At 49.6% G+C, this 27,998-nt stretch overlaps 1 protein-coding gene across 1 annotated transcript; it reads left to right on the forward strand.

Annotated features, from left to right (window-relative positions):
• Positions 1-1,575: 1,575 nt before the first annotated feature.
• DTX2 (deltex E3 ubiquitin ligase 2) lies at positions 1,576-27,299 on the forward strand. Its single transcript, XM_078379381.1, has 9 exons — positions 1,576-1,685; positions 5,238-5,596; positions 9,267-9,885; positions 13,273-13,331; positions 19,369-19,439; positions 21,827-21,985; positions 22,825-22,986; positions 24,813-24,902; positions 26,105-27,299. The coding sequence occupies exons 2-9, from the start codon at positions 5,314-5,316 to the stop codon at positions 26,327-26,329; spliced, it is 1,668 nt and encodes a 555-aa protein (XP_078235507.1). The 5' UTR covers positions 1,576-1,685; positions 5,238-5,313; the 3' UTR covers positions 26,330-27,299.
• Positions 27,300-27,998: the final 699 nt, after the last annotated feature.

The following is a 27,998-nucleotide window of genomic DNA, read 5'->3' on the forward strand; positions in this document are numbered from 1 at the left end:
CTTGGTCACGCCACAATCACAATGTCGCTTTGTTGTGGCAGAAATTATGCACAAGTAACTAGTTAATTCTAAACAGTTATTTGCAAATATTTACTTCCAGATTCTGGTTCTGCCCATAGCAAGACAGAAAGGAGGGTTCAAGGTAATTTAGAGCTTGGGTGGACCCACTCAAGGGACACCTCTTTCTGTCCTTAAAATGCAAGGTGGTGTGGCAACCTTTCATCATTTGGCCCAAATCCCGCTGTGCTGTTACGCTGGCGGAAGGGAAATGATGCAACTCATGGTAGCAGATTGCTGCTGATTGATGAACGGCTGCTTATTCAACTGGTTACATGCCCAGCCATCTGACTGGAAGGCAAAGAAGAATTTGAGCAGAGTCTTGTTAATTAGAAGCATTTGCCTTTAGGACGTTTGGCCTCTTTTCTTTCCACGTGGATCCCTTGGCAACAAGACTTTGGCTTTAGATTGGCAGTCAGGACATAATACACCCAATATTTTATTTTATGTGACAGCACTTTCTGATAAAGAGGTACGGTAGGACCCCCATATTCACAGTTCCAAGCCCCGCATGGATGCTGCAATAATTGCAAATACAGTGTACTGTAATGTAATGTACATAGCATGCTCTCTGACTCCCTCTAGTAGCCAGTTCTGGTAGCTTGTTAGAAATACCTGTACACTATGTATATGGGATTTTTCTTTTAATACTGTACTGTATCTTCAAATCATGAATAAGTGAATCAGCAGATACTGATCATGCGGATAAGGGACTCCTATTGCCTTTCTAATATTTATGCTGAACAGCATAACTCAGTGGTTTAGAGGCAATTGGCAACAGAGCCAGAGGGTGGGAGTTCGATTCCCCTACGGTGCCTTCTTGTCAAGGGCTGGGCTTGATGACCTATTGGGTCCCTTCCAGCTTTGTAGTTCTAAGATGGCGATGATGATGATGATGATGACTATATCATAGCAATTTTATCCACTTTAGGTTCTAATGAACAGGTTTTATCTAAATTAAGGTGGCCGTTATTTTCACAAATGGATGGATTTCCTTGTGAGCCTTTACAGATGACCATCCCATTTTTCCAACACGCAGAGTACGTTATTAAGCACAGAAACCTATTCCTCCTAAAGTTATAGTTCTGATTATGAAATTTAAGAATGAGAATGAAGACTTCAAACCTATATACGTACATGTCACTTAGAAGGGGTGCCAACGGAATTCAACCAGGTTCCAGCACCTTGGAGAGCTTCTGTAAATTCTGAGTAAAACATGGCATGGATTCACTGCCCCCCTGGACTCCTGAGTCATCAACCTCCACTTGGATTAGCCATCATCCTGAAGAAAACATAAGTTGTGGGCCAGGGCGTGGACTCCCTCCCTTCTATGACCATCTCTACACAAGAACTGGAGATTGCTCATGACTTTGTGTACCTTGGCTGAACGATCAGAGCCCACCCCCAGACCTCGGGAAGGAAAAGACTGCAACGCCCAGCATGCTCCGCGGCAGAATCGCCTGGAGGAGGGGAGAGGGAGGCGGGGCGAAAGAGAGCAGTTGCTGACGCATGCGCACTCGGAGACCCGGCGCTTCCGTCGCCTGGGTGAGGCGGCGCTCCGAGTCCGGAGTCGCGGGTGGGCGTCGTGAACACGGCCCGAAGCGAAGCGACGCGGGAAGCGAAGCGAGGTGAGGGACAGCCTCCCCCCCCCTCGGCGCCGGGGAGCTGGGGAGAGGTGGGGGCGTCCGGGACTCCCATAATCGTCCCTGTTCATCTGGGGATGATGGGAGTTGTCGTCCACAGGCGCGGGAGGATCCCGTGGGGCGGGCGAGGGGAGAAGGCTGCCTTGGACGAGCGGGGGTCCGGGTGTGTGTGAGTGTGGGGGGGGGGGCGATCAGAGCCAGCCCACGGGCCCTCTCTATCCCATTTGGGACTACAACCCCCAGAATCCCCAGTGAGCCCTGGTTGGGGATTCTGAGAGCTGTAGTCCTCCCCCCCCCCCAAAGGGAGCGTTTTCAAGCGCTGGGAAAGAAGGTCCTGACCTCCCCTCCGAGATAAAGGCAAGGGGTTGGGGTTGGAAACGCAGGTTGTTGAGACCAAGTTTCTAGTCCTCACGGAGCCCCGAAACTCTCTGGAAGTGGGCGAGTCGGTTTCTCTCTGTCTCTCTGTCTCTGTCTCTCTCTCTCTCTCTCCCCACCTCCCCTTCCCTCCCCCCCCATCGGCCCACCTCCCCGGGTGGTGGTGGTGAGGGTCACCTCAGGGGAAAGGGACACGGGTTCAGAGCGCCCCCCTGAGCTGTGGGGACGACCGAGGTCACGGGATGGAAGCCGGTGGTGAGAAAACCCTGCTTTGATTTATAATTTTTATTCCTGTCTCACAGGGTGCACCGTTTGGGGAACAAAGTGGGAAAAGTGGGATACAGTAGGATGGCGGTATCCGCAGGGGATCGGTTCCAAGCCCCCTCCCCGCGCGGATGCCGAAAAACGCGGAAGTCTCGGACACTATACAGTAGATATGTACAAATACATTTTCTTTGGGTTTTTTTTTAATTTAGTAATTCCAGGCAGCTGAAATTGGCCCTGCATATTTTTTTTGGGGGGGGGGGTTCCTGCTGTATTGGGACTGTATGTCCCTAGGTCTGCATCTCCAGACACAGAGGTAGTACATATACCTTATTGATCCTACCGCTGGGCTAGATCACCTGAGTTTGCTTCTCTGGACCCGTCAGCCTCCCTTGTGGGTCACGTTGAAAGCTTGGGTCACATCCAAGCAGGAATAACACAATAATTTTACCAAGAGGGCCCTACATGAGGGGAGGTGAGATCTCTCCTGTTGCTGCCTGTCTTCGCTGTGGCCTGTCCCCTGGGCTTGAAAAATCTGGGCTTTACGCTGACCCGTAGGGCTAAAGGGTCATAAAATACAGAGGTTTTTTTTAGGGGCTGCTGAGAAAAAGTTCAGGGAAACGGTTGGAAAAAACCCTCTGTGATTAACCAGAGAGGCTATGCCTTAATTTTTAAGACCTTAAATTCAAAGTGTTGTTGTTATTGCTGATACTTTGGAATGCTTGGTAATGCGTCTGGGTTTTTCCGGGTTTAATTTAACAAGGTTGGGCATGTCCGGACGCTGGGATCCAACTCTGTAGTGGTTCCACAGGTGCAGCAGTGGAGCAGCAGAACAGTTGTAAACACAGAGAGAAGCGGCTCTTAACCTTTTTTTTTTGGGGGGGTGTCCTGAACCCATCCAAGAATCTGCTGGAAAATAGAGACTCTTCCGCCACCCCCTCCAGAGTGAAACCTCCTCAATCAAATAAATTTACCTTCAAAACATGCTGGCTAAGAATGAAGGCAAGAGGAATAAAGAAAATCATTTCCAGGGCTGTCCATGCTTGCTTTAGATTATAAACGCTTTGGAGGCATGGACCTGTCATTTTGCAGGGAATCATGGCAATGAAAGTGGACGTCATTTTGGGGGTGCCTGTTGGCCAAAAAGTTTTCTGAGGGATGTAGGGTCAAGTTTGTGCTTCTCTTCTGTAGTTTCTTGCTTCTAAAAGTGGGCTTCAGAAATAAGCATTTTCCAAAATTTGAAACTTCCTTTGGACCCGAAAGAAGCCAGTGCGGGTTGTGTGCTTTCTGTGAATTAAGGACTCCCAAGAGACGACATTTTGGAGGCTACGCGTTCGTAGTTCCCCCATAATCTGAAGGCAAAGGTTGTGGCTTCCTTTATGGAGTCCGCCCATCTCGTGTTCTCACTTCCTCTTTCCCTAGTGCCTCTGATTTTTCCTATCCTTATTCTAAAAGCCTAATAGTTCTTTTTAACAGCCGTTAAAGGCAGCTTCCGTCTCCTCCCGACTCCTTTTGTCCTCCAGTGCTTTGAAACCGATCCTGCCTTTGGTCTGTTGTCCTGAGAGCCGGTGAAACACCAAAGTGAAACTGAAACTTTCTGTTCCTGTCAATGTTCCATGTGAAGGAGGGCTTTGTACCGTGGACTTCTTTCTGTGTCAATGGCTTTTCTGACTTTTCTACTATCCCCCAGGAGTGAGAACCAAGCTGTTCTTTTGCAAAGCCTCTGTTTCCTGCCCCAGATTTTCTCCTTTGTGCAAAAAAAACCTGTTGCCAGTTTTGAGGCCTAGTTTTTCCTGCAACTTCCTTGTTCCTTGCCTGTTATTACTTGTCCTATTCCAGACCTGGTGGTGCTGGAGGAAAGGTTAGTAACACGAGAGGCCTCGGAAAATAACTTCCATAGGTAGCTTAAGTAGCTATGGAAAACCCCAGCTGCCATGAGCCTCATGAGCGTTTTCCACTTGCTTTTGCCGATTTATGGGTCAAAATCCCATTACTGATTTACACTTAGGTTTAAGTCTTGGTGGCAGGCTGTTGTTCACTGGTGAGATGCTGGTTGCGTATCTGGACGTGCGCCCCATTAGACAATCAAGCACATCCCTAGGAACTCCGCCAGCACCTTGTTAATAAAATGAAATGTTCTGATGGTAAATTTACTTGACAGTAATGAAATTCACTGTCAAAACTTCAGGTTTCCATCATGCAGATGGAATAGATTTTGACTCCCGGCAGCCTTTTACTTATTTATTTACCCGTGTGTCACATTTCTACCCTGCCTTTCCTCCAGTGCGTTCACGGAGATGGACACAGGTCTTCTTCTCTGTCTTTATCCTCAAAAGGACCCAGTAAAGTCTCATCGGCCTGAGAGAAAGTGGCTTGCTTAAGGTCTCCTGGTGGCTCTCACGGTCCACCAGGGAATCGGATTTCAGCCTTGACTTGGTACTGCAAAAAGTTTAAAATACAGGGTGCAACATCAAGCAAAACTCAGATTCGAAAACAGATTAACAGTGGAACAAAGTCAACAACATGACCCATGAACCTTATGAACTTCGGACCAGAAAAGGCCTAGTGGGCAGATCAGTGGTTTAAGTCTCTGGCTGTGAAGCCAAGGTTCGAGAATTAAGTTCCTCACTTCGCCTTCCTGACAGGGGCTAGACTCAATGATCCACAGGGTCCCTTCCAGCTCTGCCGTTCGAAGATGATGGTTGATCTCTTCCTGTGCTGCTGTTTTGGTCCTTCTTATTCTTTCTCCGTCCTTTTTTCCTCCTGCTGGCAGCCCTGTGTGTCTTTTCTGTGAAGAGGAGTTAATGCATCTGAGCTGCGTAAAGCCCTGAAGGTGTGAAGTGTTGAGCAGCAACCGGCTTGAATGTGTCATTCTCCCCCCTTTTTTGTCTCTTGCAGGTTTGACACGGTTGTGTTGCTGAAGATGAACGGTTGAATTCCGTCTCCAGCCCAAAGCACTTGGCCTGTTTTAAAGATGGCCACTCTGCCAGGCCCCTCTGTCACTGGGGCTCCCCCGTCGCAGCTGGACCCCAGCGTGGCCGTGTGGGAGTGGCAGGATGAATTCGGCCACTGGAGACCCTACCGGAGCAGCGTCTGCAGCTACATCGAGCAGTCTTTCCAGACCCTCACGTCAAAGGGGCGGCGGTCGCTGGGCGCCTTGCCCGGCAACGGGAGCATCCCTTTGGGACAGGCTGATTCTGCCCTTGCCCCGTACATCATCGATATCCCAAGCTTAATGCAGTTCCGCCAAGACACAGGTAAGTCCCAGCAGAATGGGTGCCGTTCGGCAGCAGAAGGATGGTTTTGGTTTCTTTGTACTGCTTTCCGATATTTCCGTCTGGATAAGCCAAGGTGCTGAAGGTGAGGAGCAGAGAAATCTCCTGGTAGCAATGGCACCTTAGGATGGATGGGGTCATTCTCAGCAAGCCGCCATTTTCCGAGTTTCGGCTCCCAAGTTCGTCACCTAAGTGGAAAGATCCTAATGGATGCTATGGAGGACTCTTTGAGAGATTACTGAGATTGCTCAGGAAAAGAAACTGGATGCTAGGTCAGGAAAACCAAACCCACCAGGGAACAATGCAAGGGTTTATCGATCGGGTCTTTTTCCTGTTTTTTACCCCAAAGTGGAACCAAGGCATCAAATTGAATAAAAATGCCCAGAAGAGAGTAGCTGTGATGTTGCAGGAAAGAGTCTGGTGGCACTCTGAAGGCTAGGCATTTCTATTTGGTCGGAAGTTTTCTGGCCTCGGGACCTGGAAAAGCGAGCGGGAGTCCAACAAAGCTTATGGCGAAGAGAGGCGTCTTCTTTAAGGTGTCACCAGCCTTTGTTGTGGCTCTGGTTGTTAAAGAAGAAGCACAATTAGAAACACAAACTGGGTCAGGGAACACAAGCAGTCCCTGTTGGGCAGTTTTATAGGCCATAATATAATTCAGGGACTGTCGTCCACTTCAGATTAAAACTCTTTTTTAAAAAAATTGAGGAGTGTGCTTTGGTCTGGTCTTGGAAGCGGTTCAGTTACTAACCTTGCTAAAAAAACAGATTAGGATTTAGAATTCAAGTATTAATGTTGTTAATAGATGGAATAATGTTGTTAATAGATGTAATAATTTTAATTACTGTACGTGGCCATCGAGCCCATTCTGATTTATGGCACTTCCTTTTTCAAGGTTTTCTAGTTAGAGAAGACTCAGAAGTGCTTTACCATTTCCTTCCTCTAGGGGCGCTGTGGGACTGTGCAGCTGGCCCAAGGCCCCCCAGGCTGGTTTTTCTCCCTGAAGACACCATGGAGAATCAAACTCCCAACCTCTGGCTCCACAGCCAGATACTGTACCTAACTCACTGAGCTGTCTAGCCAGCTAATAATATATATAAACTGAATAATCTGAGGTCTCCATATAGGGCTGTAAGATTAGCAAAGCATAGGCATTTTTGTGTGTTTCTGACATTCATAAGATACTCAGAGAGCCTTTTTGCATGAAAAGCAAGCTAACAATACAAATAGTTGAGCCTTTTCTCTATCCAAACCTGCCACAGCCTCTATCATATGTTTGCTCGCAGAGGTTGAGAGTATAGCATGAATAGAACTCGTGAAACAATAATGAAATTTGAAATCATTTTCTTTGTTGCTGTTGCACCCTGGCGCCTTCATCTGCCTCTGGCGTGGTTACGTCACACCAAGAGGGGAAAATGGGAGCCGCCGCAAAACTATGGAAAGGGCAGGGGCGAGAGGAAACTGGTGGCCTCCTTTTGTGCTTGAGGTGCTGGGCTGGGGGCAAGGGCCGAGAAAAAGAAAACTCTCATTTTTGTGAAAGGTTAGCTTTAGGTCTATTTCAAGTAGACTTTAAAACAAGAGTTAAAACAGTATCTTCTACGTGCCATGAGGTTATGGTGGAAGTTTAAAAAAAGATTGTTAAAAAGAACTACTTCTAAAATATATATTTTTTACTTCTAAGAATGTGTGTCTGTGGAGAGAGAGAGAGATGGAACTGATTTATTCATGCCAGAAGTCCCCTCAGATCCTGCTCCATCTCCCTGCCCAGCATGGAGCAGGATGATTTCTCTCTCTCTTTTTAACATACTCTTATGGTTTTTAACAGTGTACCAAGGAGCGGTAAAAGGAAAACAGGAAACAACATCCATCTGTAAAATAGTCTAACTCCAGCACAGAATACAGGCTTCTGAGTGATACAGATGGCCTCTCAGACGGACAAGTCGGTCTCTTCATAGGAAGCCGGGAATAACAGCAGGAAATCTTGTTTCCTGAACTTCTAAATATCCAGACGTGGGCTGCAGAAGCCCAGACTCTCAGCTGCTGGCAGTGGATGAATTGGCTGGACGAGGAGGTGTGACCAGCTCAAAAATCACCAGTCAGGGCGTGGCTTTATTAGGCCTAACTAGAGTGCCATGATCACACATAAGCTTCTGAGTTGAACAGAGCTCTTTCTTCGTCAGCCTAGGGGGTTTAAAAGTGGGGGCATGGAAGAGGCACAGAAATCTAAAAATTTGGTTGAATGGCTTAAGCCAGGGGTCTCCACACTTTTCACATGGAGGGCCACTTAGGATATTTGTGATATTTTCGAGGCTGAAGGAGGGCATACGCATACCTGCACGCCTGCCTGCCCGCCCACACATGCTATCCCACCCACATGCATGCACGCCCTCACACAAGGACTGGGCTGAATAAAAAAGCCAGATGGGCTGAATGTGACCCTCGGGCCGTACTTTGGAGACCCTTGGTTTAAGCCATGAGGTCTGCCATGAAATGGACTCACTTTGTGGGTGGGCGCTGTCTTTGTGGCTTGTCTTACGAATGGGGTCAACTGTGCCTTCAAAGCACCCGAAAATGCAGGGCATGTACTGAACCAAAAGAAATCCGGCAGCTTTCATCTTCATCTTCCAGGAGCCACTTTGGTCAAAGTAGGCAGAACTGGGTTAGATCAGAAGCAGGGCCCCCGGGATGTCCCTCACCCCATTAAAAAAACAACAACAACACACAAACACCCAGTGGTGTGAAAATGGCCAGTTATCCCAGCCACCCCTACCACAAAGCTGCTGTCTCTGGCTGTGTGCCTTTTATAGGTTCCAGATATTTTGGGATCTTTAAAAAAGGGTTTCCAGAGCGAGTTGAAATGGCCGGTGGGTGGCAAATCAGAAAAAGGCCTCCAGGGGAGGGCACTGTTGGTTATTGTGGGATGTGTATATGTGACAGGAGTGTCGAGGGTACCGGAAAAGAGGCAGACGGACCTCTGAGCTGGCTTAGCTGCCCAGCCTACGTTAGATGTAGAGGCTGATTATGCGACAACTTGGGAGTTTTCCAGTTGCCATTAAATTCATACCTTTGCACTCAGAATCTGTGAGCGCCCTCTGCTTCACCCGCTGTGCAGTTTTGTGCTGGGGTTTTGTTTCTTTAGGGAGACGTGGTGGCGCTGCGGGTTAAACCGCAGAAGCCTCTGTGCTGCAGGGTCAGAAGACCAGCAGTCATAAGATTGAATCCACGCGACAGAGTGAGCTCCTGTTGCTTGTCCCAGCTCCTGCCAACCGAGCCGTTCGAAAGCATGTAAAAATGCAAATTGATAATAGGTACCACCTTAGTGGGAAGGTAATGGCGTTCTGTGTCTAGTCGCGCTGGCCACGTGACCTCAGAAACTGTCTATGGACAAACGCTGGCTCTATGGCTTGGAAACAGGGATGAGCACTGCGCCCTAGAGTTGGACACAACTGGACTCAATGTCAAGGGGAACCTTTACCTTTACCTTTGTTTCTTTATTTTCTTAATTTGACTGAAACGGCACAGTGCTCGGGCAATCACAACACCTTTGATTTAGTCTTACCTTACGATATTGGGTGTGTGTTTGCTCATGAGTTCTTTGGTCTCCTCGAGCATTTCCCCCTGCACACACACACACATACCTTTCGTTTCCACCCAGGGACCATGCGGGCCGTGCGCCGGCTTGTCTTCCCCCTGGATTCGGCCGCCGGGCAGGGGGTCATCTGGGAATGGCGCAACGACGAGGCGGGGTGGTTCCCGTACGAGATGAACATCTGCATCTACTTGGAGAAAACCTTTGCCTGCAACAGCCCCCAGGCCGATCTCGGCCCCTTTGGCTACAACTACACCATCGACTTTGCATCCTACACCCAAACCAACAAGACCACCGGCTACCAGCGGCGGATCCGGAGGCGTGTGGACTCCCCGCACCCTGTGGCCGCGGTCGCGGGCCCGCTTCACGCCGGACCCACCTGTTCATGCCAACAGTGTTTGCTGAATAACGGGACTGGGCCCATAACCTCGCGGTATCGGCACTCCATGGTCAGCCTCCCGGGCCCCTCGGCCGGGACAGTCCCTAGATCTTTTCCTGGCATCCAGGGGGCCAACCGGACAGCTGGACTTGGTTCTTCCTTCGTCGGCTTTGTGCCTTATAACAAGCCAGCCCTGTCTGGAGCGAGGTCGATGCCGCGGCTGAATGTCCAGAGTTTGGGGGCGGCGTTGCAGTCGGCAACCGTCAGTGGAGCCAGTCCACCCCACGTCGCATTAAAAGGAATCAGGTGAGGAGGCCTTCAGTGCTTCCGACTGGCAGGGGCGTTGGCGAGCCGAGCCCAGGTGGGCACTACAGTAGGAGCACAATATCTGCAGGGATGCATGCTGAAAAACGGAAATATTGAATGCTGTGCATTGCATAATCTTTGCCTACCTCTAGTGGCAAACACACACCCTGATAAATACAAATAAATAGGTATTTCTGAGGTTTCTGATTTAGTATTTGTAGCCAGCAGATAAGTGAATCAGTGAATACTGAACCAGTGGATCGGGGGGTGGGGTGGGCTCCTACTGCCCCTCATTTAGAACAAGCTGTGGTTCCACATGTGTTTCAGCTTCAGAGTTTCTCAGCATTTCCTCTTCCTGCAGTGTTAAGAAGTGGGAGGTGGAAAATTTTTTTAAAAGTTCCCCAATGTTTTTTAAGCTGTGGGGTCTGTCGTTCTGCTCACTGCCAAGACGATGAAGGCAGGCTAGCTGGATGTGCGGGTATCCTGCGCTATCTGGCCTTCCCTTCTGAAGGGTGTACAGAATCGAGGGTCCCCGTTTCTGAAAATGCAAGGTTGGAAAGAGCTCAGACGCTGGCATTCAGGGAGGGATGCAAAAGCCCCTCCCCGCCCCTCTCCATGCCTCGCTTCTGGATCAGGGCTGTCCGCCCTGCCTTGATCCTGAGAGGTTCGGCCGCCCACCAGCCCTGGTTCCCCCAGTTTGTGGCAGAGGCCAGAGGGAATCTTCTTTCGGCTCTCTGGTGCCACACAGCTGGAAGAGGACGGGACAGCTGTGCCAAGGAGGGGACCTAAAGATGTATAGTCCAGATGGAGAGCACTGGTAGCCGCCTTGTGACTTCCGAGTCTAGCTGAAATAGCCTCCAGGGGGGGCTGCAAAAACCGACCCCAAACTGCTGGGTTTAAGGGTGAGAGACAGTGTGATGTAACGGACAGGGGGTGTAATTAGAACTCAGGAGGTCTGGGTTCAAATCTCCACTTAACCATAGACACTTAAGATGGCGGGGGCAGAGAGGGACGGTGACCCAGTCCTCAGACAGTTCACGCGCTTTGAAAAACGTATTCGTCATTATTCAGGAGCAACTTGACCACACCTCACGACAGCAGGAATGGTAGCAACCGGTGCTCATGTAATCAAAGCACTAGGACCAGGTTTTCCATGGGATCAGTATCCGCGGATTCACTTATCCATGGTCGGATAATATTAAAAATGTTAAACGGAAAATCCTCCAAAAAAAATGTATTTCTAAAAGTGACGTTGCCACAACTGGCCACTAGAGCGAGCTAGGGATCATGCTACATATAGCATTCGCTATTAAAAGAGCTTTTCCTGTAATCCGTGTTTTTCAGCATCTGTGGGGTGGGGGGGCTTGGAACAGATCCCTGCAGATATGGGGGTCCTACTGTATTACAAATAATGGGGGGGACAAGAATGAACACTGCATCTCTCTTCCTTTTGCGCTAGTTCTCTGCCGGGAAGATTCACACAATCGAGTGCAAGCATTCAAGTTACCAGATCTGTGTGTACTACACTTTTGAGCTAGAAAAAAAAAACTTGAGACGGCCATTGCGTCTCATGTTGGATGAGATGATCCCTCACCTGCCGGGTTCTTCCTTGCTCTTCCCAAGTCGTTTTCCCAAGGGGAACAATCTTTGGAGGTGACGCCAACCTTTGGGAGAAGCGTAAAGTGTGGAAAGGAGTGTTTCAACACTGGGAGACAGTCCCAGACAGCTTCCGTCTTTTCCCTCGCATAATGAGCCTCCCGTCGGAAGTGTGTAATTACTTTGGTCTGAGCTTGCATATTTGGAGCTGGCAAAAATCTAATAGACCTCATTAGAAGAAACCTGAACTCTGAGCTGTTGCCCTCCAGGTCCTGGGCTGTGTTGTTCACTTGTCTGCTTTCTCTTCTGCCCCACGCCGCAAATTAGAACCTTTTTTTTTTGCTTGCCCTTCCCAGCCTTCCAGCACAACGTCCCCTGTTACAGCAGCTCCACGGGCTGCCAGCCTGTTTCCAGGCACCATGCAAAGTGCTGGTTCTGACCCACAAAGCCCCAGATGGCCTGGCTCCAAGCTCTCTCAGGGGCCATGTCTCCCTTTACAAGCCTGCTTGTGTATTAAGATCAGTGCCACCACCTTCACAGGATGGGGACAAGGGAGGGGGGCCTTCTCGGTGGCTGCTCGCAGACTCTGGAACTCCCTGCCACTGGACGTCAGGCTGGTTTTCATCTTGGCTGTCCCTTCCACAAGCAGCTAAAAGTCCTTTCTCTTCAGACAAACTTTCCCTTAATGATGGACTGTCTGAATGGGGTTTTTTAAACGGCTTGTTGTGCTGTGTTGTTTTCAAGTGAGTTTTCAGTATCAATTTTATTGACTGGTTTAATTCTTTTTTAAAAAATATTTGCATACGTATTGGTTCTTAGCTTCTAAGTATTGATTTTTAATTGTTGCAAGCGCCTTGGATCCTTTTAAGGAAAAAGGCAGGATTAAAATATTTTAAACAAACATACTCTCTCTCTTGTTAGCTATTCTCTGATAACTAGATTTGGGAACACCAGTACCCAGTAAAAGCCCCTCTTATTATCTGGGTATTGCCTCCTACCCTCCCGGCTGTGATGTTTAGTGAAAAGTCCTTTGTTTTGCACTCACTGGGTGTGAAACCACAAAAGACTGATTTAATTGTCACATGTTAGAAAACGGGATAGATCTAAGACTAGTTTATCAACTCTGAGACTGGACTCCGAATTCAAATTCCTAGGCCTCTGAGCAGGAAAATAAGTAGGCTGTCCATCCTTGTGAACCACTCTGTTTGTGTTTTAATTCAAAATGCCATGCACAGCATCTCGGGAGGGGGGGGGAAGCAGTTCTGCAACAACACCCTGGCCTGTTTTTGGTCTGCAGGAGTCTGTTCTGACCTTAAGAACAAGGAAGGTGGTTTTGTACCTGCATTTTCCCCCCGCTTGCCCAAATGTGAAGAAATTGCTGCTATCCCATGATGGTGGCAACCGGGGGAGGGGGGGAGGTAGCCCGCCACCCCCAGAGCCTTCGAAGGAGACTTTGGTGCCGTCTCTCTCTCGGCCTTTGGAGATTTTTCTCTCCCTTCTTAAGACACGGGAGCAATGCCTGTGTGGAGGATCTGCAGAAGCAAGAAGGAATGCTGAATCTGCCCTCAAGGTCAAGAGTTTGGGGAACCACGGCTTGCTTCTCCGTTGCTCCTTTGGAGTCAACGAGCTCCGGCAGGTTGTGATGTCAGCACAAGTTGCGTCAGTAACACCCACAAGAAAATTCAGCTTTGGTTGGGGTGAAAACTTGGGTTGACTTGGTGGCAAACTCCGGTTTGTGCTCCGATGTTTAAACTCATTTTCTTCTTGTTTCCCCCCCCCCCCCCCGTCCAGTGTCCCAAAGATACCGGTGAGGATGACGCGGCCCAGCCGAGTGAGCCAGGCTCTGGCAGGTAACAGCCTTGACAGTTCTTTGTCTCTTCCTTGGCGATTGGTTGGCAGCTTGGGGACCCCCGGGGCAAACCTGGCCTGCGAGCAATGTATTCGTTTGCGCAGTGGGTGGTTGCATTTCCTTGGGGGGGGGTCATCTAGCATGTTCCAGAGACCTCCTGAGTACAGGTTGGCTTGCCCTCAAATGAAGCCTTGAGAGCGCCTGGATTTCCGGAAACAGAAGAGATTACTTGGAGGGATTCACCCCAGGATGCTCCCGGCAGCGTTAGTGTGTGCTGAGGCATGTACAGGCCCCATCTGTGGCCCAGTGGATGTTGGTGGACTGCCGTTCCCATCAACCTTCACTCTGGGGCTTAGGGGGGTGGTCGGTCAGTTGTATCCAGGAGGGTCATGTTCCCTCTCTTTGCCGTTTCTCAATGACATGTTGAATCTCCCAGTGGCTGTGAACGTAGAGTTCGCGAACACTCCGGAGTCTGGCTGTGCTCCCTTTCCGTTCCAACTCATGTTTATGGTGTCGTCTGGAGGAAAGCGGTCACGAAGGTGATGGTACAGCACAGGTTATGTATTTGCATCCCAGTGAGGTGGCCAGACAGGTCTCATGGCAAGCCCCCTCTCGCGAACCTCCTTGTCATTCATGGCCCCAGTGGGTTTTGGATTTGTTTGTGCTTTTCCCACGATTGGAGGTCTGCTTTCGCCGGTCTCAGTTCCACTGTGCTGTGCAGGGGGAGGTGAAGACTCCTCAAGTGGGGTGTCGGCCGACTGTTGTAGGCATTAAAATGAGGGTACGGTTGCATCCATTGGATCCTCTCCCCCTTTTTATCCTCCCGTTGCTTGGCGTGGGTGCTTTTTCTCTCACTTGGGGAAGGCGACGCGCCCACGCTGCGAGTTGTCACCCCAACACCACCCTTCTTAGCTGCACAGCAATTCTTGACAGCCAACAACTGACCGGCTGTCGGACCCTTTTCGCTGTTTCTTTTACAGAGAGGTTGTGGCTCCACATGGCTGGAATTGGGTTTCCTTTCTTGCTTTCCTTTCCTGATCCTCTCGGTGGGGAGGGGATGGAAGACAGACATCTCACACACACCTAATTGTGAGGGATGCTAAAAAAATGGTGTCCAGCAGTATCTGCTACAAAGACGCGTCGGTGAAAGGAACCCAGAAGAAGGGCAAGCATCCTGTCCTCTCTTCTCCCTGTTCCCCAGGAGAAACAGGTCCATTGGCCTCGTAGGCTCCAGCTTTTCATAGATTTTATTCTATTCTATTTTATTTATTTCTTCAGTTTCTGTCCTGCTTTTCTCCCACAAACGGAAATACGTTGCTGGCGCTTTAGAACCAATTCAGATGTATTGAGCAACAAATACATTAAAATGTCACATGGCGAGAAACATTGTTCCAGTCAGGGCTTCTGCGTCCACGGGCCGCGGAACGCGGCAACCTGGGAATCTTGGCTTTCATTAAAAGAAAGAAAGAAAGCAAAGTTTCTAATCCCTGAGGTTGTTGCCAAAAGGTTTGTGGGCAGTGCTTGGGACCGGAAGGGTAAGATTCATAGCGATCAAAGGAAGATCGGCAAAACAGCAAATAACGAGCAAAAAAAGTGCTTTAAAAGGAGAGAAACGAATGCAGATGTGTTCAGTATACTCTTCTGGGCCCCAAGATCTGGACGGCGCAGCTACTGGATGCTGAGGACACCATTGCTTGTGGGGTCTGGACTTAAGGTTGGACTGTAGACCTTTGCTTGCAGTTTGAGAGCTTTGTTACAATCGGTGGAACAAGAGTGGAAACCTGCAGAAAGTAAGCTTTCAGTTTCTGTCTGATTGCTACACAGCTGGGGGCTACCATGTGTTTGCCCATCTTGAGTCTCTTCAGATCAGATATTGTATGGGAGGGCGTACACACCCACACCCACACACACCAGGCTACCTCTCCGTAGATGCCATGGGCCTTTCTCTGTCCTCCACTTCCACTTTATTTCATCATTTCAGAGTTCTGAAACAGTGCTGCTCAGACACTGGCTTGAGAAGCTTCAGCAGTACCGCAGTATCCATCGGGGATTGTTTCCGAACCCCCCCTCCCTCTGGATGCTGAAAAATGCGGACTTGTTAAACAGGATACACATTTGCATGCTCTCTGGTTCCCTCTAGTGGCCAGTTGTGGCAAATACACTTGGGAAATGCACATACATATGTGTTTCTGGAATTTTTTATTTAGTATTTTAAACAGCGGATACGTGAATCAGCAGATATTTGCCCTGCTCATAGGGGGCCCCCTATTATACTTAGCTTGCCCTCAAGGGCCACTGTCCCTAGTCCGGAACCTTCTTGGTCGATTGGACTACAGGTCCCAATATCCCTGGCTAGGAGTATTCTTGCCATTGTACTCCAGCCGACTTAGAAAGCACTAACTTAGAAGAGGCTGGCCTGGGATGCAAGGCTAAAATATGGCTTCAATTGAAAACCTTTATTCCATCTGCCTGCCTGCTTGCCACCAGCTCGGCACCTCCTGCTCCTTGACTGCTTATCTATTCATTTATTTATTGACCACCGTCTTCTCATCCGGAGAGACTCAAGGCGGCTCACCATGTTTAAAAATACTGTACAAATTTTAAAAAGCGATAAATTATAGGTTAAAACCAATTAAACCCCAGTAGCAATTAAAGCAAAGCAAAAGTATGCTGCTTTATGTACCACCCCATAGGTATATGGGAGGGGGCATCAAACGCATGGGTCATATTCCATGAAAAAGTCACTTTGGGGTATGAGAGTCACCCAAAAAGGGGAAGAAATTGAAGCAGAAACGAGCCACTGGGCAGGCATGCGGAGCTGTTCCTGAGTGTGCAAAATGCAAGTTACTTCTGTGCTCGCTACACGGACGGAGCTGTTATGGCTCAGTGGGCTGGGGGCAGCTGCCTGTGGAGGCAGGGGCTGGGAGCCGGCGGGAGGCGAGCTGTACAGCCTCGGCGCATGTATGTCTCCTTGGGTTAAAAGTGCCCTGCCATCGGTCCCACCAGTCATGAACCACTTCTGAGAACTTTATAGAAGGCGCCGGGAGGGTCGCCATAGATTGGAATGGACTGGGCAGCACGCATAATATTATCGTTGGTCAAAATTGCCTGGGGGGATTGTCACCTGCCTTCACATTGCAAGGCAAAATCCAACTCAAAAGAGAAACAAAGTCCCGTTGGACCCCGTGATGGGCAGGGAATCGGTTCACAGCTCCCACCCCACCCCGTGGATGCTGAAAAGCGCGGACCCCTCGCTCCCTCTAGTGGCCAGGTCTGGTAACTTCATTGTTAGAAATATATATTGGGGGGGATTTTTCTTTAAATATTTTCAAGCTGTGGATCAGTGAATCCAGCTATTCCTCCAACCCCCTTGGACTGACTTGCTTTGCGCCCCTCTCCTTCTCTGTGATTGTCATAGCCCCACCTCCTTCCCATGTCTCGAACCAAGGTTTGGGGAGGAAGTCCTTTAATTTCCTTGCCAATGGTACGCCGCTGACCTTCTTCCCATCCTTTCCCCCCACCCACCCACGCCCTTGCATGCCAACTCCCTCTCCCCTGTAGGCATGATGGCCTTTCTGATGTCAGTCCCAGGATGTCCCGTGCACCTCACCCCGGTGCCTCCGCCCGGCCGATCCCATAGGCCCTCTAAAAAGCCCCGCCGCTCAGCCAAGGAGGGCAGGAGGGTCTGCATCGAAGGTAGCTCTGATCTCTTGGACTCCTTTTTGGCTGCTGCCTCTTCTTGCTCATCAATTTTCCTGCATTCTGCTTTTGTCTCCTCCTTTCTGGTTTCTCGGAGGGGCGGGTGACAGGGGTGGACCGGTTCCATCCGAACCTGCTTCCTCTGAAAGGATGACTTGTCGCCTGTGGCCGGGGTGTGTGTGTGTGTTTCTTGATAGAGCCCCAACCTCCTTGGCCGCCACTGCTTCGTAGCCTGGCCTCCCTAGCACTCAGAAGGCGGCCTCCACTCCTGAGCAGGAGAGGAGAAGGCAAGGGGTGCTGCGGGGTTTTGCACGCTTAATCAGCGAGGGGCAGGATCGGAAGGAGAGCATGGCAGAGCAGCAGCTGAATCTCTGCGAACTGACACACAATGTGGAACAATGATGAGAAACTCCTTACGTCACAGAAGATTGATTTGGGGAGCCAGTGGAGGCTAGACTAAATACACAGGATGTGCTGAAAGTTGGTTTATTTTCTGTATTCCCATAAAGTGCATGTGGGCCAGAGATTGGGAAGGTGTTGCTCTTAGCCGTTACGGTGTTTGTGGAATTAAATCACAGCCTTTGCCTTTTCTAGGGTTTAATAAATAACTGGGTACTGCTTTTTGGTTTTGCTGTTGGTTCTGTAGTTTTTTTCCCCAAAGGCCATTATGAATCAAGCGGACTGCTCTTTATTAGCATTCTGGGACATTCAGCTCACATAATATGATTATTGTTGAATAATGGATGGTACTCTGCAGTGAAGATAGGAAGGGGAATTTTGAAAAAATCAGAATGAGCATGGAGTATGTTTTTTCCCCTGTCAAAGATGCATGTTTCTGGAGATTCTCTTTTGGGTAGAAGTGAGGGAATTGAGAATGACACATCTGTTTGGATCTTGTTTGATGGTTGAAATCCTGTTGTGTAGTTCTGTCCTCACTGCGGTCATGATGTCAGCAGCGGCAGCAAATCACCCCCGGTTAAACACTTTCTTTAAGCATTTTGGGGTGCACTTGACTTAGTTTGTGTACAAGTTGCGAGCACCCCCAAATCTCCTTTATATACAGCTTTTCCTCAGTGGTGATTTGCACTGATGCATCATCTCAGCTGTGCAGGCGGAGGCACTCAACAGGATCCCAGCCATGCCTTGAAAACCATTTAGAAAGCAAAATTAAAGAAGGTTCTCACTTTAATTTTACATTCTTGGGAAATGTCTCAAACATTTCCCCAAATGATCTGACTGAAAATGCAACCAGTTCACGCACGCTCCCTTAAACGTGGCTTTGAATGACTTCCCAAGATTTTGGGCGAGGCCCCTTTGATGTCATGTTAACTGTCAGGGCTGCATCCCACAGAATCCTGGGATTATAGCCAACGCTAAACATAGCATGGTCTCTGACTCTCTCTGTTGGCTACTTTAGGAGACTTTATTATTAGAAATATTTCCTGGAATGTTTATTTTAATATTTTTAATATTTTCAAACTGTGGATAAGTGAATCAGCAGATACTGATCCTGCTGGTACCGGGGTCCTGCTATATCATGTAGACACACTCCTATGTAGAATGCTGTTAATTTTAAGAAGGGACTGCTACATTTATCATAGACAAAGCTTCCTTCTTTCCCTCACTCTTTCCTCCTCCTTCCCCTCCGTGGTTTAAATGCTGGCTTTGCCTTTGTGCCACGAGCCCACCTTCCTCGTGTGCTTTCAGAGGCCAGGACCCAGATTCTCCACTCTTCAGCCCACTCGCTTGCTTTCTGGGCACCCTCTTCTCGCCCTTCCCAAGGAGCCTTAAGAATAGCATCTCCTATCCCAGAACTGTTATCCAAGGCCGCCCTCTCTTTGCTTAGAACCGCAGGACCGGTTGGATCCTGACATGGTTGAGCATCCTGCACTCCTTCAATGCTTCTTCTGAGGGGTGCGTTGTCCCTGACAAAGTTCCTTACAGGTATAACAAGGAGGCCGGGCACCTCAGGGAAACATCCTGCCGAACTGCTATTCATCTTGCATGGAATTTTTAATTTTTTGCATCAGGGAGCAGTCCACAAAAATCAAGTTGTCTCTCCCCCACCTTAGGTCTGTCGCGGTGCTCCCTTGCCACCACCTCATTCTTCTGCGCGTAGCCTTGGAAGCGCGGGCTGCTCGCAAGGCAACGGCTCTGAAACAACCTTGCTGGATTAACTTTCTTGCAAACATCTAACCCTTTCTCTTTGGCCTGATCTGCCTCTCCCCTTTGTGCTGCCGTTAACGTCCGCCTCATCTTATTCGGTCGGTCCCTCCATGGGCATTGATGTCTCCCTCATGTGTGTGTTGGTCTGTCTGTGTCATTTTCTTTCTGTTTAGCTGGCACCGGCAGCCCCGAAGAGGTGGTGAAGCAGTACTTGGAAGAGCTAAAGGCGCCCCCAACAGATGAGGTAGGTTAGCAGGATCCTTCCAGTGCCTCCGGGCTAGGGATCAGGACCATTGGGAAAGGTTGCTTTCAGCTCCACCCTCCCTTTTAGGCACATCAGACAATTCGCAAGACTTATCATCCTGGCCAAAATTCCTGTTGGGACTTTCCCCCCGCATAATGCAGAAGGGGTGGGATCCTTTTGCTGGGAAACTGCCTCAAGTTCAAGAAAGCACTTTAGACATGATCTTTGGGTGTACCGCGTTGACCAGCTCGACGCACAACAGGATATGTCTGCAAGGATTCCTTCCTTTGGGCAACTAACCTCCAAAGTTTACAACATTTGCCTTGTGCTTGCAGGCATAACTTACCGGATTATGTATTTATTTACAATATTTTTACACTGCCTTTCCATTCAAACGGGCCCAAAGTGGCTTGCAAAATTAATGGGGGAATATTTAACAGCTAAAAAATATTTAAATACAGTGGTGCCTCGACGTACAAACTTAATTGGTTCCGGAACTCCGGTTGTAACTCGAAATGGTCATGTCAAAGCACCATTTCCTGTAGGAATGCATTGAAATGCAATTAATCCATTCCGGCCGAAGAAAAAAATCACACACACACAAAAAAACCACTGCAAGACCCATTGGAAACACGATTAACCCATTCCGGCTGAAGGGGGGAAAAAGAAAAGCAAACAAACCCCACAAGACCCATCAGAAATGGAAGGAGAAAAAAAAAACCAAAAAGCAAACAAACTCCGCAAGACTGATTGGAAATGGGGAGAAAAAACAGCAAAAAACAAACAAACCCCCCAAGACTGATCACAGCACAGAGACATAACCCCCCAGCCCAAAACCACACTGTAAAACCCACCCAGAAAGTTTTTTTAAAGTAGAAAGCAGCACCTTACCAGGCAGTCCGAAGCCTCCTCCAATCGCACACTCTCTCTCACCGCTGGGGCGAAAGAGCTACAAAGAAGCAGCTTCTTCGCCACCAATGGTTAGAAATTTGAATTCCCCGCTTTTTCCCCTGCCCTTTTCTGTTCATAACTGGAAGCTCTGGACGCAAGTTGAAGCAAAATTGTGCGGCTGGAGCTGGTCGCAACTCAAAATAGTTGTATGTTGCGGCAGTCAAAAGTCGAGGCACCATTGTATTTAAAAAAGAATTAAACAGATATTAAAACGATAAATAAAATCAATACTAAAAACACATGTAGCATTGGGGGCAGTCCACAAATGTGGATTACATTTAGATCCCACCTTTTCACCATGGAGTTTAGGATGATGTATCTAGTTCACCGCCTCTTCCTCTGTCCTTATCATCACAACATCCCTGTGAGGTAGGGGATTACTGAGAGAGAGGGAGCAGCAAGCTCAGGGTCACCCAGTGAGTTTCATTGCTCAGAGAAATAGGGATGGGATTTTTAGATTTCTTATATTACAAAGCCTATCATTGTTCATGCTGGGTGTTCTCCCTAACTCAGACACAGCTTAAAGATACCTAAATATGGCTCACTTTGGGGGAAAGGCCTAGCTCTGGCTCAGCGGTGAGCCTTTTTTTTCTAAACAGGAAGCTAGGCCGAGCTAGGCCTCAAAGCCTTCCCGTTTAGGCCTTTCCTCTCAGGTGAGCCAAAGGTAGGTGTTGGTGAGGTGGGGACCACCACCACCCTTCCCACTGTCCCCGTGGCTTCCCTGCTTGGTCCTACCGCCGCCACCTCCTCTGCCTCCACCATCATGGAAGACGACATTGGCTTCCCTTCCAGGTGCCTCTGCACATGCCTCCACTACCTGCTGACAGGCGGACGCATGCGCAGAGGCGGCCGGCCAGCTCTGGGAAGGGAAGGGGGCCTGCTGTTTCTGACAGTGGCGGTGGCGGCAGGGCCAGGTCGGTAGAGGTGAAAGTTCGACGGTTCATTTTGCTTTGGCCAAACACGATACCTGAACTGGGTCACAAACCAAACCATGAACTCCGAGAGACGCAACTGACAGCTGGGGGAAAGATAACCCCCCCCCTCGCCTGCTTTGTTCTCTGCCGGAAGCCCAGCTTCTCCATATTTTCCCCCCTGCTCCCCAGGAATATGTCTGCTTGGGAGGGGGGTGGATTCACAAGCCCAAGCCGTGGGGGGGGGAGAGAAGATTGAAAGAGGAGAACAGAGATGGCAGAGGGGTTATGTAGGTCAGGGTTTTACTCTTTTTTCCTTTGAGGGTCTAACACAGAGATGGGCGCAAACCCGAAAAAGCATGGGGAGGTGGGCGCCTGGGCGCAGAAGGCAGCTTGGGAGCCCCTTGGCAGAAAAATGAGGCCGTGAGATTGCCTGTGTTTTTGAATCCTTAAAACAAGCTGGCGGGAGGCGGAGGAGGAAGTACAGAATAACTTTTGAAACCCACCCACCTCCCTTTCCCCCAGGACTGCATCATCTGCATGGAGAAGCTGGGCGCCCCTTCGGGCTACAGCGACGCGTGCGAGAGCAAGACACTCATGCCTGAGAGCGTGGGGAGGCTCTCCAAGTGCGGCCACGCCTTTCATGCACTCTGCATGCTGGCCATGTACACCAGCGGCAACAAGGTACTGTGGTTGTGGGAGTGTGCTGGGTCTGTGGAGGTGCGCTGTGTCGTGAGGTCCTTGGAGGTCCACCACCATCGCAAAATGACAAAGGTGTTTTTAACTGGAAAAAAGCAACCTTGGGCCAGGGATACCTGTGGGGGGGGCCCTCAAAGCATAACAGTTGTCCGCAGGGCCCCCAAAAGATACGACTTGCTGAGACCATTTTGGGAGTAGGGAAAGTCTGATGGCTAGAATCCTTTGCTCTCATCATACGTGGTCCCAGAGGGAGACCTTTCAGGATGGGGCACACAGAATCTGTGCTGGGCATTCTGTTGATGGCGCAGACAGAGGGGAAGCTTCAGAGCTGTGACATCCCATGTGCCACTTAAAACTGCTTCTGCAGGAAGGAAAAATCAGAAGAAAACCCCCATGGATTCTGGAGCTAAGCGTTGGCAGACAACCTCATTTTAGGAGAGAATCTACTCCCACTCTGGCTCCCTCTAGTGGCCAGTTCTGGTAATCTCACGGTTAGAAATACATTCCTGAGAATTTTTCTTTTAATATTTCCTGAGTGTGGATAAGTGAATTAGCGGATACTGGTCCCGTAGATAAAAGCATGCTACTGTATATGCTTCTAAACCTCTCTCAACCAAGATAGTTCAGTGATTCCTAACCTTAGACGGTGAGACAATTCATTGTGCCACCCTACAGGAAGTTCACCCTGGGCAGCCGTCAGAGGACCCCAGCAGAGTCTCCTGGCTTCTTTCCCAGTTGTCTTTCTGCCATTTCAGGGACCATGGGACTTGGGACACTTGAGATTCCCACATTCTGACAACCCTCTTGTCTCATCCAATCCCCAGGACGGGAGTCTCCAGTGTCCGTCGTGCAAGACCATCTACGGGGAGAAGACGGGCACGCAGCCCAGCGGCCGGATGGACGTCTCCGTCCTCCCAGACTCCATCCCCGGGCACGAGGACTGCCGGTCCATCCAGATTGCATACTATATCAACAAGGGCATTCAGGTGCGGGTGAGAGAGAGAGAGAGAGCCGTGCGGGATGCGTCCTTTCCTGGAGGCAAGGTGGTGGTTGCTCGGTGGCTGCACGCCAGCCTTTCCCAGCATCGTTGGCTGGAAGGATCCGAAGGAAGATGGCGGTTAAGCCCCTTCTCTGCTTCAGGCTTTCACCTGTTCCGGGTGCTCCTCAACAGCCAGTCCGAGAAACACTCCTTCCTGGTATAGATCCAGCTGCCTGGGTTCCTCCTTTGCTAGATGGGGAAGCCGCGGATGGAATGAGCCAAGAGTTTTGCCGCCAGGCAGCCACCTGATCCGGCTCCTCCCAGTTGCCATTTACCAACCCCTAATTCAGGTTTCAGATACCCAGTTGGGGGTCTAGTGGATCGAGTGACAGACTAGGACTCAGGAGACCCAGGTTCAAATTCCCTGCTCCGCCACGGAAGCTCAGTGGGGTGTAGAACTGGTAAAACCACTCCTTAAACAACTCGCTTACCTTGCAAGCAATTCCCGGGTTGCTCGGAGTCGGTTTTGACTTGACTGCGCACGGCTGCAAATTGAAATTTGACTCTGGCGTTCCTGACCTGCTCTCCCTGCTTCGCTCTTGCGCTTTCCGAGTTCCTTCGTTCCGTGTTCCTCAGTTGCTTGCATGCTGGGCCCCAAAGCAGGTTCCTGGTGCTTGAGCATGGGTTGCGTCCAGTTTAAGGAAGCTGTGTAAAAATGTTAAAACTAACCACATACATTACGAGTATCACAGCCTGCAAGTATGACTTTGCAGTTAAGCGCCTTTCCTTCCATGAAGACATAATAAGGAGAAGTTCTTCACTTCTGCTCCTCTGTCTGAAATTCATGTACCCCCCCTAGGGATGGGCCAGAGCTTTTGTGTTTGTGTGTGTGTGTGTTGACTCTTCCAAGAATTCCCAAGCCACAGTCCCACATCTGTAAACACCTGCATTTCCTTCATCTGGAAGAAGGTCTCTCTTCCAGGCTGCTTAGCTCCCTTGGGCCTGCGGTTATTCATGTACGAATAGGTGCTTCTTGGGAGGCGTAGACCTTTGTGGGAGGTGTCATCGCTCTCCGATCGAGCCTGCTAGGCAGCAAAGCTTATATATATTATGTGTCTTGGAAACTCAGTTAGGGCCACCGTAGGTCAGAAATGACTTCAGAACGTGTAACAACAGAAAAGATTGAGGGGAGAGAGGAGAGCCCTTTTCAAAGACCTGAAAGGTAGTCCTCCAGAGGAGGGGCAGGATCGGTTCTCCATCCTCCCAGAGTTCAAGACACGTCCTCATGGGCTCAAGCCAGAGGAAGTCAGATTTCGACTGAATACCAGGAAAAACCTCTTGACTGTTAGAGCAGTACGACAAGGGAACCCATGAGCACTCCAGCGCTGGAGGCCTTCAAGAGACAATTGGGCCACCATCTCTCAGATATAATTCAGTCTGGATTCCTGGCCTTGAGCAGAGGGTTGGACTCGATGGCCTTCGTGGCCCCTTCCCACTCCCATGATTCTAGGATTCTAGGACAACAGCCAGGGGTCTAATGACAGACCACTTGTACCGACAATGTTGGTTTATGCCCGTTGGCACCTTCCAGATGGGCTTGAGTAGGTTCCCTTCATCCCTGGCAGGACCTTTGGCCTCCGTACCTGTTTGGGAATGGAGGGAGGCGGCGTCTCAGGAGATCAAGAAGGTGGCAGGTTGTGGAAGTGGATTGTTTGGAGGCTCATGCCAAACACTTAGCCTGCGTTCGGATGTGCTTGTGTGGTTTCTACCGGCACCTTCTTCCCAAGTGGATCTCTTACGCCAACGGAGGCCTCTTGCTTTTCTCTGTTTCAGGGTCCAGAACATCCGAGCCCAGGTCAGCCGTACACGGCAAGGGGCTTCCCACGCTACTGTTACCTCCCGGATAACGAGAAGGGAAGAAAGGTATTGGGGGGGGGACGTTATCGCCTTTGGGTCGGGCTCAATGGGGGCCAGCTGCCCTTTCCACAGGAGTCCATAGAGCAGGGAGAAAAAAGCTTTCCTCTATTTTTGAACTGGCAAAAGTCATAAAAATGGAGGGATCTGTTCAATTAGCACAGTTCAGCTTCCTTGTTCAAAGGGTTCTTCCTTTCGAAATATCCAGATGGCAAAAAGTGACAATGTGGACGAGCAAAGAGGGGGGGAAAGGACAGTAATCCCTGTTTGTTCACATTCTTAAACCAAGAAAGAAGCTTTTCCACCTGTCCTAAGGAAGTCTGCAGGACCCCCTCTGAGGGGGCGGTTTGAAACGGCAGAAATTAATCCCAGCGGTGGAAATTCTTATGACCGCTTTTGACGGCACCACATTCGGCAGCAGTAGAACTGAAGTCCAAGAAGCGTCCATGGATGATTGTATTTATTTGCAGTATTTTTGTATTGCTGTTCTGTGAAGCCACAGTGTACGACCACTATACGCCTGATTTAAAAAAGCAGTGGAAATATAGCAAAACTACTTTTGCTACTTTTACGATTAGCAAATTAATCGTAAAGAAGCAGCAAATGCAACAGTTGTTATTAATTTGCAGTTCAGGGGACTGAAGAACTGATGACCTTTCTTTCCTTACTCGTATCTTAATAAGAATAAGAAGAACAAGAATATGATCTGCAAATGAAGGCGTTTAGCAGACCAGGTTAATAAAATGACTGCTGATGCCTTCTTAAAAAGGCAGGACAGAGTTAACCTGGCACCAATATATTAATTAGAGGAGCAGGAATCCCCGTTTCTTTTCAGATTTATCCCCGTCAGCCATTGGACAACCTAAGAGCCAAACTGAACTGCAGAGGAAAACTGGAGGGAATCCCCCCGCGGGCAGCCCTGGGCAGCCAGTTCAGGTTTTCAAAATAAATTTCAGTCCTTCTCCCTAAAATGAGAGGGATGACTATTTAAATTGGGGATCGTAGCTCAGGAGATGTCATCTGGGTGGGTGGGTGGCTGAGATGGAGTTTTATTTTTGCAAAAAAAAAAAAAAAAGCCCTGAAAGCAGCCAGGAGATAGGAGGTGGACTGGAAACCGCGAAAGGAAAACCGGGAGGGTGGGAGGACGTGCGCCCTGTTGGACTTCCGCCTGCCCCTGACCGCCGCCTCTCTTCTTCCCTCTCCCCGGCCAGGTGCTGGAGCTCCTCCGAGTGGCCTGGAAGAGACGCTTGATCTTCACCGTGGGCACCTCCAGCACCACCGGCGAGAGCGACACCGTGGTGTGGAACGAGATCCACCACAAGACGGAGATGAACTCCAACGTCTCCGGCCACGGCTACCCGGACCCCAACTACCTGGACAATGTGCTGGCCGAGCTGGCCGCCCAGGGGGTCACGGAGGACTGCTTGAGAACCTGACCCCGCTGGCGATCAGGTGGCGCTGGCGTGGACTTTGGGTGCCTCGCGGGAGGGCCGCCGTGGCCTGTCCCTGTTGCCTTAAATTTGCTTGCTGTCTTTCCTTGTCAGCAATAACACTTGTTTCTGGGAACTCCAGCCCGGTTTGGGGGGCAGGGGGGGAGGTTTATTTACAATGTGTTGCATCCTCTTAAGGGCTCGTGGGGCTGAGCCAGCTCGAAGGTGCGCAGCGGAACCATCTCTGCCCCATAAGAGAAAAGCGTAGAAGAGCTGTGAGTTAACGTACATCTTGTCTCCTTGGCACAGTTGCCGATGCTGTGGGCAGGTTGGTGATGTTCCCAACATCCAGGAGATGGAGGAGTGTGTTTGTTGCCTGGTTTGCCCCTTAACGACCAGCGATTCCTGAACTCGGCACTCCAAGGTCCTTGGAACATACCCTCTTCAAGGCTCTGCCCAGGGATCCCAGGAATTTTGGCCCACGAATATCTAAAGCCCAAACTTTGGGGTTCCTTTTTTTAAATCCTCTGTTCTGTTCTTTCTTTCTGGGAGCCAGTTGGCGTTCCTTTTTGTTGTTGTTTTTAAAGGTAAACCTCCTGCTCCCTTCAAGCAATGGATTTTTCTATTCCCCCTGTGCTGTGAATTTCATGGATCTTAAGAAGCCAGTGGTTGCAGTCGGAGGACATTTGTGATCTGCTGAGTTGCACTCAAGCCATTCTGCAGGGACTGGCTGTTGTTAGCACTTTCCCCAGCCTTTTTAGCCTGTACCTCATAATTCCAGGCTTTCTGGTTCTTTGCGGGTTTTAGGGAAGGGAGCGCCAGAAGAGGCCTCCGGCTAGATCAAGACTCAGGGTGTGGCTCTATCTTTCTGACATCCAGGTTCCACGTCTCCCACCAGCTGCCTGCAGGTGGAAGCCATCAACAGGGTGGTTGGTGGGGCCCAAACAGCAATCAAAAAAAAAAAAAAAAATCAAAATCCTGCACCAGTAGAGCGACCGGCGTAAAGCTCTGCACCGGGGGGGGGGGGGGAGCCTGGCATAACATGGTTTCATATAAAATCTGCAAAATTTTCTGAGTTGGAGTGAGAAACAGAAAACGATAAAGGCTCCACGGGCGATCTTATTCAATGACCATCCTCTAGGAAGCCGTGGCCGGGGAGTCCAGCCTCTCTTTGCATCCTAGCATCTGGGGAGAGTCCTCAGTCCAGAAGCAGTATAATTCGGGGGAAAGACAACATTTAACAAGGCGGGAAGTTCAGGGACCCAATTTCACCATAATGCCCCCACTTCCTTCCACCCTCTACCCCTTCTCCTCCCTGTTTTCCTAGGGATTTGCAAGCCTCTTGTTGTGAGAGACCTTCCCGTAGTATTATTCTATGGATTCAACTTTTGAATTTGAATAAAGACGTCAAGTTTTAAACCCTTGAGCCATGTTGCTCAGTGAAATGGAGGAAATCCTTGGCAGGCTCACACCCTGTTGAGGGCTTGATTCGCAACCCTACGCCAAGAGCCCTGAACCCTAAGATATGATTGAGGAGGGCAGGGATGAGAGCCTGAAATGCAAAGGACAGCTGTCTAGAACGGGGTGATCAAGTTGGAGGGTTGTGGGTCTTTTGGTTTGGTTTGGTTTGGTTTTATTTTTTTTGCTCCAGGTTATGCTAGTTCTTATGTATGTT

Source organism: Pogona vitticeps, chromosome 7, assembly GCF_051106095.1.
Source record: "Pogona vitticeps strain Pit_001003342236 chromosome 7, PviZW2.1, whole genome shotgun sequence".
Lineage (NCBI taxonomy): Eukaryota > Metazoa > Chordata > Lepidosauria > Squamata > Agamidae > Pogona > Pogona vitticeps.

Bases quoted from the DNA above. Each gene is read 5' to 3' on its own strand.
- DTX2 (XM_078379381.1), top strand. From the start codon at position 5,314: ATGGCCACTCTGCCAGGCCCCTCTGTCACTGGGGCTCCCCCGTCGCAG. The intron at 9,886-13,272 runs GTGAGGAGGCCT...CCCCCCGTCCAG, and splicing joins GTCGCATTAAAAGGAATCAG to TGTCCCAAAGATACCGGTGA. The intron at 22,987-24,812 runs GTGCGGGTGAGA...TCTCTGTTTCAG, and splicing joins ATATCAACAAGGGCATTCAG to GGTCCAGAACATCCGAGCCC.